This window comes from Barbus barbus, assembly GCF_936440315.1.
Source record: "Barbus barbus genome assembly, chromosome: 29".
Taxonomy (NCBI): Eukaryota; Metazoa; Chordata; class Actinopteri; order Cypriniformes; family Cyprinidae; genus Barbus; species Barbus barbus.
The window spans coordinates 21,277,635-21,294,956 of record NC_136757.1 but is presented as its reverse complement, the minus strand read 5'-3'; the positions used below and the strand labels follow the sequence as shown (position 1 = coordinate 21,294,956).

The 17,322-nt window shown below is 36.2% G+C and overlaps 1 protein-coding gene across 3 annotated transcripts in view; it reads right to left on the bottom strand.

The window, feature by feature from the left end:
- LOC306849264 (protein kinase C zeta type-like) overlaps positions 1-17,322 on the bottom strand; it is a 111,502-nt gene that overhangs the window by 8,079 nt on the left and 86,101 nt on the right. For all 3 annotated transcript variants that reach the window (XM_079384176.1, XM_079384177.1, XM_079384178.1), the window contains 3 exons: positions 16,550-16,629; positions 12,523-12,612; positions 4,127-4,242 (listed from right to left, as the gene is read on the bottom strand). In XM_079384176.1, the coding sequence (XP_079240302.1) occupies positions 4,127-4,242; positions 12,523-12,612; positions 16,550-16,629 (286 nt within the window). The remainder of the gene's footprint in view (positions 1-4,126; positions 4,243-12,522; positions 12,613-16,549; positions 16,630-17,322) is intronic.

The window sequence follows — 17,322 nt, the reverse complement described above, 5'->3', positions numbered from 1 at the left end:
TTCTTAAAAATGTACATGTGTGTATTTATATATACATATAAATATATAAAGTACACACATATATTATGTAAAAAAATAAAATAAAAAAAAGTGATTAATCACGATTAATCGATTTGACAGCACTTCTAAAATGTATTATAGAAAATAGTTGAACAAATAAATGTAGCCTTGGTGAACAAAAACATTAAACAAATCTTACTATCCCTAAACATTCAAAATAGTGTATACATGTCTGGTATGCTACTTCTTCAGGGAAGTACTGAGTAATTATTTTTCTATTCTGTTATTTTTTTAAATTGCATCAAAAAAATAAATAAAAATAGCCAAAATAGCCACACATTTTACAGATTTTGCAGGGGATATATAAATTTATGAGCACATCTGTAAACTGCCCACCAGAAACAACAACAACCTTTCTTCATCTGCGTCGAGGGGCTGGTTTACCACAAAGGGGGCTCTAACTACACCAGTGGGCAGACAGAATTTCACTGGAGTACAATTGAGAAATTCAGCGGCGTCTTTCTCCTCTTGGCTATTTTCTGCACTGGCAGTGATCCTATACATGTCTAAAGAGATGGTAAAATTCTTGCTGAAATCAGACCTCTTCAGAAATTCAGAACCTCAGGAATCCATTGATCTATTTTATCAGCCTGTTGAGGATACCGCACTGCTATAATGCTCCACCTCTTCTATGGAGTAATGCTGAACCGATTCAAATCTCGTTTATCACGTTCTGTCAAACACAGTCCGTGGAGGACAATTCTCCTCTATAACAAGCTCCATAAGAACTGATATTTCACCAGATCTGGGATCAGTGCCGAATTGTGTTTGTGCTGTGTCTGTTTGAATAAAGTCCCCAGAGGGCCACTTGACTGTATGTGGGTGTGTGTGGGGTCGAAATGCCTCCAGCAAGAGTGAAACCTAAAATAACACGAATGACACCTCTATGCCGTAATAACAGGCTCAGGTTTCAAAGGGAGTGCAGGGGGGAAATGTGTGATGCCGCAGAGGAAGAAACACTGAAAGATGGACATTCTGGGCGCTGACCAAAATAAACAAGCCTCTTTACAGCACAAATGTTTCTTCAGGAAAGAATTACAAGGTGGAACTTATTTGAAAGACAGAAAGCAAGCACGCTTTCGTACTATTTTTACATTTTCAAAACTTTTCAAAGTCCACTGATAACACTTCTAACACATCTAACACTACCAGCATTTCCTTTCACACAACCTGTTTAAAAACATAAGATTAGTAATACGAACATTTGTTATGAAAGGGAATGACTTTAAATGAAAGGTATAAATAGATAATACACTTATTAGGGGCCATTAAAAATGCACATTAGGAAAAGTTTGGGGTAGGGAGGATTTATCAAAAATACGGTAATATTCAGAAATAGTACTACAATTTAAATTAACCTTATAATTTGAATATATTTTAAAATGTAACTTATTCATGTGATGGCAAAGCTACATTTTAAGCAGCCATTACTCCAGTCTTCAGTGTCACATGATTCTTCAGAAATCATTCTGATATGCTGATTTGGTGTTTAAAACATTTGTGCTCTTTCAAATTTTTGCAGAACATTTTTTCAAGACTCTTACAGAAATTTAAAGTATTATTTGAAAAAGAAATATTTTGTGACATTTTGAATGTTTTTGAATGATCTTAGTGACCTTAAACTTTTGACCGGTAGCATACTTTGTGTAAATTTTGTGTAGTCAACAAAGCTAGATAATAATACATTGGGAATCCAAGTTCCTTTATAAGCCGTTTGTGTGAGCATGTAAAAAGGAATCGTGTCTCTAGTCGCAATGGATTCCAGTTCATCCTTTTCCGCTGTGCTCTGAGACACATCCCACTCGACGCACTTTCCTTTAATCCAAAAGACTAAATCTCTTACAAGGAAGGATTTCACCCCCCACCCTCTTTTTTCGTCTGCCAGATTCGTCAAACAAAAAAGGCTTCCATCACTTCCTCCCCCTCCTCCTCTCCTGCACCGTGTGGGACGTCAGGCTTTTCCAGAGCTTGCTCTGCTTTTGAAGTGTCTGGCTGCTGCGTTCCTTTGAAGCCTGCTTGGAAAATCTCGTATTGAACTAAGAACCCGCTGTGGCTCTATAGATTACTGTCTGTCAGTTCGTCTGACTGCAGCCCACTTGCGTTCTGCTAATTATGAGTGACAGGTTTACCGACAAATTGACTTCAATCGGCTTGTAGACTGCAATGATTGTGTACTCAACAGTTAGTGTACATAGTTCAGTGAAGTGCATCTTGAGCTTCTCGTGGAGAGTGAAAATATAAAATCACCTAAAGACTCTGGATGACCTCATTCGTAAGCATTTGGGTTGCACTCATTCGGAATTGAACTAAGAATGCCTGATTTCCTGAATTCGATTAAATTTGAATCGAGGTAGTAAACAGGATGCAGAATTGCATCAAACTTGAATTTAAGGAAGTAGAATTAAAATGTATTGAAATTCAGATGGATGAATGAATGAATGGAACAGTAGATAGAATGATAGAACAAGGATGGATGGATGAATAGATAGAATCATTGAAAGAGATAGCATCATAGAATGATAGACAGACAGACAGACAGACAGACAGACAGACAGACAGACAGACAGACAGACAGATAGATAGATAGATAGATAGATAGATAGATAGATAGATAGATAGATAGATAGATGGACAGATAGAAAGACAAAATCATAGAAAGAGATAGCATCATAGAACGATAGACAGACAGCGATAGACAGATCGACAGATAGATAGAATCATAGAACAATAGACACAGACAGATGATAGATGGATGGATGGATGGATGGATAGATGATGGATGGAATAAACAATATAGAATGACAGACAGACAAAATCCAATTGAACTGAAAGAAGCTAATGCTTCTAACCCTGGTAAAAATTGTATGTTTTAAATGCACAGCTCACAGATTTTGTCGATAACGGAATGCATTTCAGTCATGGTACCAAATCACATTGTTAATCAAAGATGCCGTCCTCTTTCTAAGCTGCATTTTTGGAGCTCCATTTAATGTAAATTGAAAACAGGAATCCTTTTTAGAAGCTTAAGGACTGCCTGTCTCTATGGATCAAATCAGAATAACAAATTCAGCCAGGATATAAAAGTCATTGTGAAGACTGGAGTCCCTCTCCAGAGAAATGCACCTCTACAGAACAATACGTCTCAAAGCCTGGCATGATTGTTCTCCACGCAGAATGACTGGAATGTCTGAAGAATCTCTTTAGAGAAATGGGGCGAGACCTCAACAACTGACCCAAATGTATTCAGATATGCCATGAGTCAACCTACAATCCTCCACCATCAAATAAATGCACATTTTTTGCATTGAGTCGACTAGCCTTCTCTTATTTTAGCACTTATTGTTAATCACTGCGGTATTCAAAAGGACCGAGTTTATGAATGAGCGAGTAAAGAAAAGACTTGAATGCATAAAAGCCCCCACTTCACACTGATTAAAGCCAGTTTCCACACGAATCTCTGGTTTTTAATGCCTCTCGGCATCAGGTTTTCGCCATTTAAGAGCTGTTCTTTGTCCTCCCTTTCAATGTGGGCCTTTTCGGTGCACCTCATACTGTAAAGCAATCAGAAACTCCAGAGGGGATGTTTCCATATGACATCACCACCTCTTGACGATAGCCTCCAGATGGGTAAACCATTTCACTTCATCTCGCTCTCACTTCTGAAGGGGAATCTTAGACATAAACCTCACCATCCTGACCAGCAGAATCAAGCTGAGTGGAAACCCCCGTTATTAAACGCCTAAATCTTCTGCTGGTGCAGTCATGTAACTTTGAAGTTGTTAAATTATTACATAAACCCTCTCGAGATGGATTCCGCAGAAGTGACGAATTTTCATTTAAACATTTGGAAGATGTTACGGTGTGCAAGAAGATGCCAGTTTGTCTTTTCATAATTCAAATCTGGACACATTTTACCAAACACCACGAGTCCAGTCGTATAAGCGTTTTTAGCAACTGAACAGGTTGTTGGAAAACAGGTGGAGTGATTCTTCTGTCAGAGATCTTTACTGATCATCTGTGGTAATGAAACGCCTTTTGGCCAAGCATAACATTTTTCAATACTTACTCGTCGTCTGGTGTTAGCTGCACGGGTTCGTTGGTGAACTGCGTGTCAAAGTTGTCTAAACCGTAGTCGTCTGTGATCTGAGGTTCGAATGGTGGCGTCACCTGCTTCTGTTCCAGCTAGAGGAAAAAAGTGAGAAAATGACTGATTAGAACACAATCCATTCCAACATTACAATATCAAGACCCCTGATCAGAAAAGCCTATTTGATTAACTTCTATGCTTTTTTTAAGCTCTTGTTTCCAAAACCTTGCTGGCTAAACTTTCTGGAGTTCCAACAACATTCTTAAAAGCAATGATTTTGGCATCTATGGTTCCATGAAGAACTTTTAACATCCATGGAACCTTTTCATTCCACAAAATATTCTTCAAAGTGGAGACTTTTTTTTTTTAATGTTCTTCACACTAAGAAAAAAATATTCACTGAAAGGTTCTGTGGGGAACCAAAAATGGTTCTTCTATGGCAACACTGTGAAAACCTCCTTTTGGAACCTTTCTTTTTATGAGTGAATAGAAATAGTGTTGCCAGAATGTTGAAAAGCTAAGGAAAGAAAAATGTTGCCATCTAGGGCAACTAAAAATCTGAACTACTGGCCTGATTGAGCCAAAAGAAATAAATCATTTTAGCTGAGCCCTATATAGGCCTTTTAAGACAGCTTTCTACCTGAACTAAAACCTCAGAAGTTACTGATTATAGCCACTCTACGTAGGCAGCGACACAAATAGCAATCAATTCAAGTGATTAAAATTACAATTGATTCCAACAGATTATATTGTTATCATGTTGCTAAGCTAACCACATGGTACCCTAATGGGCTCTATGCATGACTCCTTTCAAATTAAGCTTTGGTGACCACTGCAACTTCTTGGGTAAACAAGCACATAGTTAATTAGAATGATGAGTTTTTATTGAAAATGCAATTTATAATCAAAATTTCTTTCAACTCTATCGTGGAAGGAAGCATCATTTTGATAACATTTAGGTAGGAAGTTCATTTGTAAAAACATAAATTTCATATATCATATATACTAATGTTTATGAGATTTCATAAATGACTGACTCAGCGTGACATCCACTTTCAAATAAAACCGCAAAAAAAAGGAAGGCATTTTTGATTTTCTCTCAAGGCCACTAATGAATAATATTCCATTAATCACTGCATTAAAAACACTTTGAAATGAACCGAAATAGGGCGAATGGCCCTTTTGTGAGGGACACTTTAGTTTGTTTGAGTCTCGAAGTACTTCAAATTGTTTTTAATAAAAGATCATAAAGGAGAGAGGGACAAGGAGAGAAGTAATGGAGGGCAGAAAGAAGAAAGAACGAGACGTGCTATTTTTTTGTATTTGATGGTAAGCACTTGTCAGAATGGACAGATTCTGTGGACTTCAACACTACAGGTCAGATAAGGTTTGTTTTCACGTTTGGACTCTTTTTGCCTCTCTAACATTCTCTGTGTGTTTTGAGGACATGATCCTGCTGTGTTCCACTCCACGCCGATCTGCACAAACTGGAACAGATGGCCTCTCTTCTCTCCTTTCACTACTATCTCACTCTCTCTATTTAGTCTAATTCATGAGTCCAACTTAATGTCTCTTGTATTGGTCTGTCAAAAGGCTTTTACGTTTATTAAAGAAACTCTGAGTGGTTATTGTGCAAATCGCACTGATATGTGGTTGGAAAAATGTTCTGGGTGTTTTTTGTGTGTTTCTATGCAGTTACTAGGCCATTGCTAGGTGGATGCGTAAGTGTGGCCAAAGTCAAAAGAGCCTGCTAGGTCTCAATTTCCCTTTTGTTCCCTTTTCTCTTATTTTCCAAATCAATTTTTTTGATGTACTGTATACACTGCACTTCAAAACTTTGGTGTCAGTTTTGTTATTCAGCACGGATGCATTAAATTGATCGAAATTGACAGTAAAGACATTTACAATGTTACAAAAGATTTATAACTTTCAAATAAATTTCTGTTCTTTTGAATTTTCTATCAATCAAAAATCCTGAAAAAAAATGTATTATGGTTTACAAAAATGCTAAATATTGAGCAGCACAAATGATTTCCGCATCAATAACAATAAGAAGTTGTGCACCCAATCAGAATGATTTCTGAAGGATCATGAGACTCTGAAAAATGGCGTAATGGCTATTACAATATTATAACATATTAAAATAGATAAGTTATTTTAAATCTTAATAATATTTTAAAAAAATATATTAGTTTTACTGTATTTTTGATCAAATAACAGCAGCCTTGGTGAGCATTAGAGAAAATCTTACCAATCCCAAACTTATGAACGGTAGTATACGTCATCCTACTCCTTCCCAAGAGCAAAACGCTCTGCCTTTGCGTACGCAGAATAATGGCAAAACAAAAGCGGAGAGAGACATAACAGAGAGTTAAAGACGGCGCACTGGGGAAAAAGAGATGTTAATTGGTGCCCAGCCGCCATGTGTGCGTGTTTTTTATTCCCGAGGCCATTGACTCCAGAGAGTCAGGCATGACGCAGTTGGCTGCAACCTGCCTGGCAGAACATGCTAGCGCTCGTCTCTGTAGCAGAAAACCAATTACACACACACACACCCATCCAGATGCACAGAGACTCTTCATGCTGATATGTGGGAGTGGATTATTCCCACACAGCTCATTCGCTAGTTCTTGCATCCCGCCGCTCACTCAGTCTCTCTGTCGGGGTCCGGCATCATCCTCTCAGTGACTAAATGATCGTAAACTCACTAGTAATCTGCTAGGATGACACGGTGCTGATTGCAGTGGGATACTATGGCTCCCTTTACACCAGGCATTAATGTTATTGGTGATTGCATCACAGACGGATAGCGATTAATCACAGTAAATGCACATTGGAAATGCATGTGACCATATTGGATTTGTAATGTAAATGCTAATCTGTCCTGACTCTGGATGAGGTCAACAGATGCAGATATTAATACCAGTCATACAAATGCAGGACCAATGCCTCTTAAAGGTATAGATCACCTAAAAATTTAAATTCTATCACCATGTTTTTCCAGATCTGTATTTCTGTATCTGTGGTCAGTACTGAGTATTTTTTTCCCTGTAGAACACAAAATAAAATATTTTGAAAAAAGGTTTTGGCCATACAATATTAATTAATTAATTAATTAATTCATTCATTCATAAATACTTTTGTGTCAGCAGAAGACAATAAAACCCCAACAACAACAATGTTTGGAATGACATGAGGTTAAGTATATATTGGCAAAATTTATCTGTGGTCATGTGAAAGACATCTTTAATAAATAACATCTTTTTACCATTTTTTCAAAAGAAAAACAAGTGTTCAAACTAGTCTTCTCTCACACATACACAGATATCTGCTGTCACAGGAATGGATAATTATTATTAATACATTCATACAACAGCAGTGGCAAAGCTGGCTGAAATCAAAATCCCACAGGCGTGCACATTCATTGTCTGATCTCCATGACAGCATGTCACGGCTGTTCTGACTGTGTTCTAGAATAAAAGAGAAAAGCTTGTTTCTTTCTATTCACCACATAAAAAAAGCAAACCAAGGTTTGAATTACAATGATTCATTTAATTGAGCCAATTTGAATAAAATGCTTTTAAGACTTAATCTGAAAAACAGGAAATCCACAAACAATAGGATTAGCTACACTGTAAAAAATGTTCAAAGTTGTAAATACTTTTTTTTTTCTACTACTTGTTTCACTTCTGTTTCAGTTTTTATAACCATTTCTTACTATGTGTAATTAAGTTGTTGTTTTTAACGTGTGTTTGGTAGTGTTATTTCTTAGGATTACTGATAAACTATACTGTCGTGATTTGCATTTGTTATCTATTTTAATTTTAGTTAAATAATGTCTGAATTTATTATGTCTGTATAGGTATTTTATTAAGTTTTAGTTTTATTTAATTTGAGTTATTTTAATACTTCAACAAACTAAATGAAAATGAAATTATATATATATATATATATTGAATTTATAAATGTGTATGTATATATATATATATGTATGTACGTATGTATGTGTGTGTGGTTGTACATATACATATATATAGTTTTTTGGTGTTTGGCTTAGTGTTATGTTAGAATCATTATTATACTCATACCTTTTGTTCTTTAATATTTTGAATTAATTTTAGCTTTATTTTTTTGTTTTTCATTTAAATGTTAAGTTTTGAAATTTAGTTGTATGTATTCGTAATTTCTATTTAATTTCTTTATTTTTAAAATGTGTATAGGTAGTATTTATAAAGTTTTAGCTTTTAGTTTTGGATCTGTTTTTAGTTGTTTTAATACTACAATTGATTGCTTCTGTTGTCCTCATTTGTAAGTCACTTTGGATAAAAGTGTCTGCTAAATGACTAAATAATAAAATAAAACTAAGATAACTGGAGTATGTTTTACAAGACAATACAATTTCAGTTTTTGTACTTTACGTTTAACTCAGTGTGTTACTTATATATATTTACATATACAGACACTAACACAAAACACTGTATAAATCTATACATTTGCTAAATATATTAAAAATAAAATGCTAAAAGTTAGTTTATCCATAATTTATGACTTTATGCATTACACTGAATTTATGAATTATAATGTGAATTCTGAAAAAAAGATTTTATGTGTCGATTTAAAGATTTTTAAGTGTTACAATATTATTAGTGTTTCTAAAGGCAGTAAGGTAGTCAAATATATTTACATATATGATTCTGTGTGAGGATCCACAAAGAAGTTGCAGTAATTATTTGTTTATATAATCACAATTGCTCTGTTACACACACAATGATCCAGAGACTATGAGGCGTAAAGCATGTTAATGCATTCATCATGCTCTCACGCGATCTCAAACAGCCTGTGACGTCTTTAGTATTTTCTTTTTTTCCACTTGATTAAGACACAAGCTAATTGTCCTCTTATTGTGCATGTGGACATGAGCTGAGGACCCTCTGATTTCCATTTGTGAGGAGTGAGACTGACTCCAGGTCAGGTTTTAAACTTGACTTGTGATGTTAGCATAGTCCAGTTAGCCAGACTGGTAGATGTTGTAACTGGTAATGTTTTTTTTTTTTTTTTGCAAGTAACAAAGCTAGCGGTATGGAAGCCCGTTTCCGCCAATGAATAAAAAATAAAAAAAGCTTATTGCGATTTTTTATCTCACAATTCTGACTTTTTTTCTCGCAATTGTGAGATATAAACTCGCAATTCTGAGATATAAAGTTGCAATTGCGAGATATAAATTCAGAATTGCGAGATATAAAGTCAGAATTGCGAGATATAAAGTCAGAATTGCGAGATATAAAGTCAGAATTGCGAGATATAAAGTCAGAATTGCGAGATATAAAGTCAGAATTGCGAGATATAAAGTCAGAATTGTGAGCTATAAAGTCAGAATTGCGAGATATAAAGTCAGAATTTTGAGATATAAAGTCAGAATTGTGAAATATAAAGTCAGAATTGCGAGTTATAAAGTCAGAATTGCGAGATATAAAGTCAGAATTGCGAGATATAAAGTCAGAATTGCGAGTTATAAAGTCAGAATTGCGAGTTATAAAGTCAGAATTGCGAGATATAAAGTCAGAATTTTGAGATATAAAGTCAGAATTGCGAGATATAAAGTCAGAATTGCGAGTTATAAAGTCAGAATTGCAAGTTATAAAGTCAGAATTGCGAGATATAAAGTCGCAATTGTGAGATATACAGTCAGAATTCTGACTTTTTATCTCGCAATTCTGACTTTTTTTCTTGTAATTCTGACGTTTTTCTCGCAATTGCGAGTTTATATCTCACAACTCTTGACTTTCTCGCACCATAGGAAACCACTCTCTGTGTAAGGCTTTGCAGTGCTTTGTTCAATTTGCTATTTCTGTGTTTTGCGCTCGCGGTTGGACAGTACCATTACCGCCGGGCAGGGTGCGGGAGGGATGACGGCGCGCACAGCTTTCAGACATAACATTCTTCATTTCTTTATAGTTCTGAGTTTGAAGCAGCTTCCATCGCATAATTTTTTTATTTTAAAAATTAGAGAGAACACTGTTACCAATTTCTCCCCACTTGAGGATCTACATGCACCAGTTCCAAAACTAGCCTCTTGAGTCTCAGGACTGATCTCAGATGCGGACTTCCCGTGCAGCCTCCCCTGCTAAATCTGTCTTTACAAGCTGCCGTCACAGAGAGTGAGAGTTGTGCTGCGTCTCCCCTCCAGGGCCCACACTGCAGACGGTGTGAAGAGGATCTGTCAGAGCGGAGAGAAGCTTTTACACCAGCCGTACCATTCTGTCTATCAGTCTACCCCCTGCTTTCTCATTCAGCTCGCTCTCTATCACTTTGTCTCTCACCGTCTCAGTCCACCTCCCTCTTCTCATTCATCTCTCTCTCCTTTTCTCACTCTCTCCCACTTTGTCTCTCGCTGTCTAAAATCATTTCCCTCTCTTCATTCAAGCCTTTCTCACTCTATCTTTTGCAATCTGCCTCACACTGTCAAAATCGGCCTCGCTCTCCCACTTTCACCCCCTCTATCTCTCACTGTCTAAATCACAGTCCCTAAAGGAACACTGAAGCTTCTCTTATTGCACTAATCTTCACTCCGTGACTTTTTCTGTTCTTCCTATGTCCACCTTCTTCCTCTCTGCCATAACATTTTCAAAATAGCCACAACACGCTTCATAAAATATTTAGCTATAGGTGATACTTCAATGACAGGCACTTTTATGTCACCTCATTTTTAACGAAACTGAAAGATTTGAACTTTTTCTCTGCTTTTTGTTTTACGAAGGTCACATTAGAACGGTCTTGGAAATTTTCCTTCATTCTTTGAAAAGTAGCTTAAAATAAATAGCTTTTTTTTTGTAAAACAAAAAACTAAATGTTTTATTTAAAAAATAGAGTTTTATATTTATTTAATTAATATATAATTAATATAAAGCATTGACAATCTTTTAATCCTAAAACATGAAAATCCATACAAATATTCATTACTATTTTCTTTAAACAATAACATTAAAATAAATTAATTAACATTTTATTAATAATTAACCAATTTAAATAAACTATATGTCTAAATTATTTAATAAAATGAGTAATAATAATGACTGAACTTTAATAATAAATATTTTAATAAATAATGTGGTTGTGAATCTGTAAATATTTTGTAATTATATGCTGTCAACTATTCTTGGTTACCAAGAATAACAGTGTTAGTTAAGCAAATTTGATATGAAATATGACATGATAAAGAAAAAATTAAGATAATATTTTATTATTGCTTGTCATATCCAGTCATGCTGTGATTTTGTAAAATTGTGCAAACAAAATAAAAAAAATATCATAGAATATAGGATACATAAAATGCTAGCTATTAAAGTTATCCTTAACATGACTAAATTGGTTGGCTATTTTATTAAAATACAAAAATATTATTCCCACCAGAGAAGGTACATAAAATACATAACTTGACATTTGTGGGTTCAGAAAAATGACAAAAATAACAATTTTCCTATGATACATGTACATCCACTGCAGAACATTGCTAGAGGACAAACTGTGTGTGTGTGTGTGTGTGTGTGTTTTAAAAGTTTATTTTAAGAAATACCCATATGTGCGTATTAGTATGTTAAAGAAACTTCTTTGACCTCTGGTAAAGCTGAAAGACAAATGATCACTCATCACAGACACTTGCCAGACACACACGTGTACAATCAATCATCAGAAGAAATATTTCTGAAATGGCAATTATAGCTTCTACTGAAAAGGTCAAGCTGAGAGAAATATGCTGCAAAGAAACTCTTATAGAAGAACTGCAGCGAAAATATCCACTTGAAACATGTATATCAGGGTAGACGTGGTAATAGTTTAGACAGGCTATGTGCTTTCAGTTGATTTTGCTTCTGAGAACCATTTATAAGGTAATAAGTTTTTGTATTATACTGTAATCACTAGAATCTCCTATCTCCTTCGAGCCAGACTACAACTATTTGTTCAGTTCGCAGCCGATTTTCACATGTATGACTCTGAAGACATTATTTTACATCTGATCCTGATTTCCACTCCTGTGCAGATTTTAAGTTCAATGATATTTTGAAAATTTGCTTTTGTCATTAAAACCTAAGCTTTTGGCATTTGACGGCTTTTGTTATTTTAACAAGTGCATTAAAGCTGATACATATCTATAATATATATATATATAATTTGAAAAACATTCTTTTTATGTGGAAAAAATGTACGTGATGGAAAGATTTTATTGCTATTTTTGAACTCAGCATCATCAGTTACATGACATTATTGCCAATTTTGGCAAATTGAATTTTGAATTTTTTTTCAAGATGCGGGGCAGTGTTATATACCTTATATGGTTTCCATAAAATAAAAAAGGACAAAAAGTCACGCTTGCCTACCTGGTCCCAGTCTATGCTTCTGAAGAACGTATGAGACTTGATGTCTGTGAATCCGGTCTGAACTTGGCATCCCAGCCTCTCTTTTGGGTCCTAAACAGAGCACACACTCTATTAATAACACACCTAACAAAAGCCAGATCTGGTGTAGAGAATTTCGAAAACATGGAACTTATTAAATTCATGTACTCTTTATTTCAGGAGAATGGAGTTTAACACATTCACTCTAGCATATGTTGCTGACGTTACCTTGTGCCCTGAAATGTTAGATGATGATTCAGGGGTCTGGAAGAGACTCGCTGAGCTGATCTACGCTCATTTAATCCCAATGAATCAGGCAGTGGCTAAGAGGGCTGATAACACTGATTATAGGCTGCTGTTGAGTTTGAGGAATCCCAGAGTTTCAATAAATGCAATTTGTCTCGACGATTAAAGGAAAATGCTTCATTATTCACAGATTTAATCAAGCCGACACGGACACGGGCACACGAAAAGAAGCATGCACACACTCAAGAGATTGGTTTCATCTGGAGGATGATGACCTTCCTTATTATAGCACATATATTTGTTCAATCAGAGGCAAACTGTGTGTACATTTATGGAGAGTTAAGACCCTCATTTATAAACCTCGGTGTGCAATGTTCACAAATTAGGACTTTTTTCCTCCCTCAGAGCATATTTGTTTCTCATCCATCTTGTTTGTGTAATGGAGCGCAACAGTGATCAAGGTTTCAGAGGACAAAGAATAAACTATGCATTACGTAAAGAATTATGTATGTTGTAATTGAAACAGTCTGGGTTTGCTTATCATAAAATACAACTACTGTTATAAAACTTGTTATACAACAAAATACAACTCTTTTACAGTTGTTATTATAAAGAATTGTTATTGGATAATAATATATTAAAATATATTTTAATGTATATTTTAATATAGAATTATCCAATAACAATTTTATATATAATATATAAATATTATATTAAATAATATATAAATATTTATATATATAAATCCTCTTTGCAGATCCTCTCCAAGTCATTAAAGTTTGAGGCTGACGATTAGCAACTCGAACCTTCAGCTCCCTCCACAGATTTTCTATGGGATTAAGGTCTGGAGACTGGCTAGGCCACTCCAGGACCTTAATGTGCTTCTTCTTGAGCTACTCCTTTGTTGCCTTGGCCGTGTGTTTTGGGTCATTGTCATGCTGGAATACCGATCTACGGCCCATTTTCAATGCCCTGGCCCTGACGGTACATGGCCCCGTCCATCTTCCCTTTGATGCGGTGCACCTGTTCAGTCCCCTTAGCAGAAAAACACCACCAAAGCATAATGTTTCCACCTTCATGTTTGATGGTGGGGATGGTGTTCTTGTGGTCATAGGCAGCATTCCTCCTCCTCCAAACACGGTGAGTTGAGTTGATGCCAAAGAGCTGGATTTTGGTCTCATCTGACCACAACACTTTCATCCAGTTCTCCTCTGAATCATTGGCAAACTTCAGACGGGCCTGTACATGTGCTTTCTTGAGCAGTGGGACCTTGCGGGCGCTGCAGGATTTCAGTCCTTCACGGCGTAGTGTTAACAATTGTTTTCTTGGTGACTATGGTCCCAGCTGCCTTGAGATCATTGACAAGATCCTCCCGTGTAGTTCTGAGCTGATTCCTCACCGTTCTCATGATCAATGAAACTCCACGAGGTGAGATCTTGCATGGAGCCCCAGAATGAGGGAGATCGATAGTTATTTTGTGTTTCTTCCATTTGCGAATAATCGCACCAACTGTTGTCACCTTCTCACCAAGCTGCTTGCCGATGGTCTTGTAGCCCATTCCAGCCTTGTGTAGGTCTACAATCTTGTATCACTACCTTTAAGAGAGTGCTCCTAATCTCAGCTCCTTACTTGTATAAAAGACACCTAGGAGCCAGAAATCTTGCTGATTGATAGGGGATCAAATACTTATCTGACTCATTAAAATGCAAATCAATTTATAACTTTTTTGAAATGTGTTTTTCTGGATTTTTTTTTGTTGTTGTTGTTATTCTGTCTCTCACTGTTAAAAAAAACCTACCATTAAAATAATAGACTGATCATTTCTTTGTCATTGGGCAAACGTACAAAATCAGCAGGAGATCAAATAATTTGTGTGTGTGTGTGTGTGTGTGTGTGTGTGTGTATGTATGTATGTAAGTATGTATGTATGCATGTATATATATATATATATATATATATATATATATATATATATATATATATATATTAAAATCACAGACTGATAATTTCTTTGTCAGTGGGCAAACGTACAAAATCAGCAGGGGATCAAATAATTTTCTGTCCCCTGTGTGTGTGTGTATATATTTTGTGTGTGTGTGTGTGTGTATATATATATATATATATAATTTATAAAATTTAAATAAATTTTTAAAATATAAAATATAAGGGGTGTAATGGTACGGATCAGTGCGCAAGTGTGCCAAACATATACAGCATTGTTTTAACCAATGCAAGTGTGAAATTTCATTGGAAACTTCCAGTTTTATGTTACTTTTTATAAGAAACAAAGTATCATCTTTCAAATTATGTAAATTTTATCCAGGAAATTCAAGCAATAAATACCGTTTTGGAGCTCTTTGATAGCGTGACAGATTGCTGTATAAACGCCTCAGTTCAAACTGCGGCACGGAGCGCGAGCGCGATCATTCCTTCCTCTTTACTACTAGTTTTTAACACAAAATAAACATGAATGAACATCTTATGCCTCACTCAATCAGTGTTTCAACTACGGAAAGACATCAAGACAAATCACATAGCATTTCATTTACCTCAGGCAAGTCATCAGTGTCTGCAGCTCGTTAGTTCGCTAGAGAAATGAAGTCTAGAGAAGATAATTTTGCCAAATATTAGACTCTATACTTATTATATTATACTTAACCTGTTAGTGATGTCTTAATGTTTACTCAAATAAATCTGTTAAGAAACAAGTTACGACAGCTACTGTGTAAATGAATATATTTCAACAATAAAGTTAAAAACTGCGTAATGTGCAACTTACATGTTTGCATACTTTTTTTTTAAGTTGAGGGTTGATTATTTTATTTAAAAAATAAATAGTAATTGAATTTAAGTTTGGGTTCTGTTGTTAATTGTAAGCTTATATGTAAAAGGGTTCCCTAGTTTAGAGCAGGGGTGCCCAACCCTATTCCTGGCGATCGACTGTCCTGCAAAGTTTAGCTCCAACTCTAATCGAACACACCTGCCTTTAATTTTCATGCGATCCTGAAGACCTTAATTAGTTGCTTCAGGTGTGTTTGATTAGAGTTGGAGCTAAACTTTGCAGGACAGTCGATCGCCAGGAACAGGGTTGGGCAACCCTGGTTTAGAGCATAAGCTGAAGTTGATTTTTATCCCTAAGAAAAAGAGGAATGTGTTCAGTAAACCACTGTTTAATCAAAAAAAGCTATTTTATATTTAGTTTTTCCCCCAGCTGTACCAAGACCATACCGAACCGTGACATCAAAACTCTTATCTTTGTGTGCCATTACACCCCTAACATGTACTGTAAATATTTAGCTAAAAATATAAATCAGAATAGACAAAATAAAGCAACACTGAAACAACAAATCACTAGTCCTATCTGCCTCTAGTCTGCAAAAACTAACTGCTGTGTAGATTACGTGAATCATGTTTCCATGGTAACAGAGACTTCTTTGATTGGGGCATTTCATTTCAGGGTTGTGGGTTGTAGAAATTAATTGAATTCAGCACGCTTTTTTTTTGTTTTGTTTTGTTTTCAAACAAAGTTGAAATTCACAGTCTTACAGTACATTTAAGGTACTGGGAAACCCTTAACCTTGGTGTGCTACATGAAATACTACTTGATATACAGCAACACTAGTCTATACAACAGCTTTTTACTTAACTCTTTTTAGTCTCGTTTTTGTCCACTTTTTCTTGTCTTCTTGAATTTTGCAAAAACACGACAGTTGAATCATACTCTGCGGTGTTCATTCACGTACCAAGTACACCCTGTTCTCACCTTGTTCAGAAAGCCTTTCAGCACACCCGCAGCCTTAACAGACAATGACCTGGGAATCCGTACCGGCTTCTCCAAAATGACTGAAAGAGAAAGGGGAAAAAAGGAAGACAGAGAATAAAAGCGTATGAGTCATTCTTGCAGAGTATGGCCGTCATGTTGTGCGGCGGTGTTAGAGAGAGACAGGCTTTAACCCAAACGCACAAAATCTCTCGCTTGTACACCCACGCACTACAGACTCTTGAATAAACCCTTCAATATTCAATCAAAGACTCAAAAGATTCCTCCCCGCTCTGTGTTTATTTCTGTAAATTCATAAAATTCTGTCGCGGTGTTAAGCGGATTTAAAACACCCCACAAAAAGTTTAAAAAAACGTGTCTTTTTAATATGTCTCATCCCTGCATTTTCGGATTTATTTTACAGTTGCGCATCTCGGGCGACCATCTAGAAGCAAAGTCTGTTAAATTTAATCTCTCTCAAAGACGGAGTGCAGACGAGCATTTATCTTTCTCCTCTCCGAATGTCACATCCCCTGTTTGTTTTCTTTTCCGAATGAAAAGTTAAGGGACTTAGGGCTTGCTGGGGCTCTGCCCTGCTGCTGTGACGTGGTTTGGAGGGCTGCCTGAAAGCGGCTAAATTGTTGGCTCGGCGGTGGCAGCATCTGCCCTGCTCCTGGGTGGGTGGCGGAGCGCCGGCAGGGGGAGGCCGTGTAGGGCCGGGGGGAGGTTGGATTGGGACGGCGCTGCAGCATATGGTTTGGATGGGGGGAACGGAG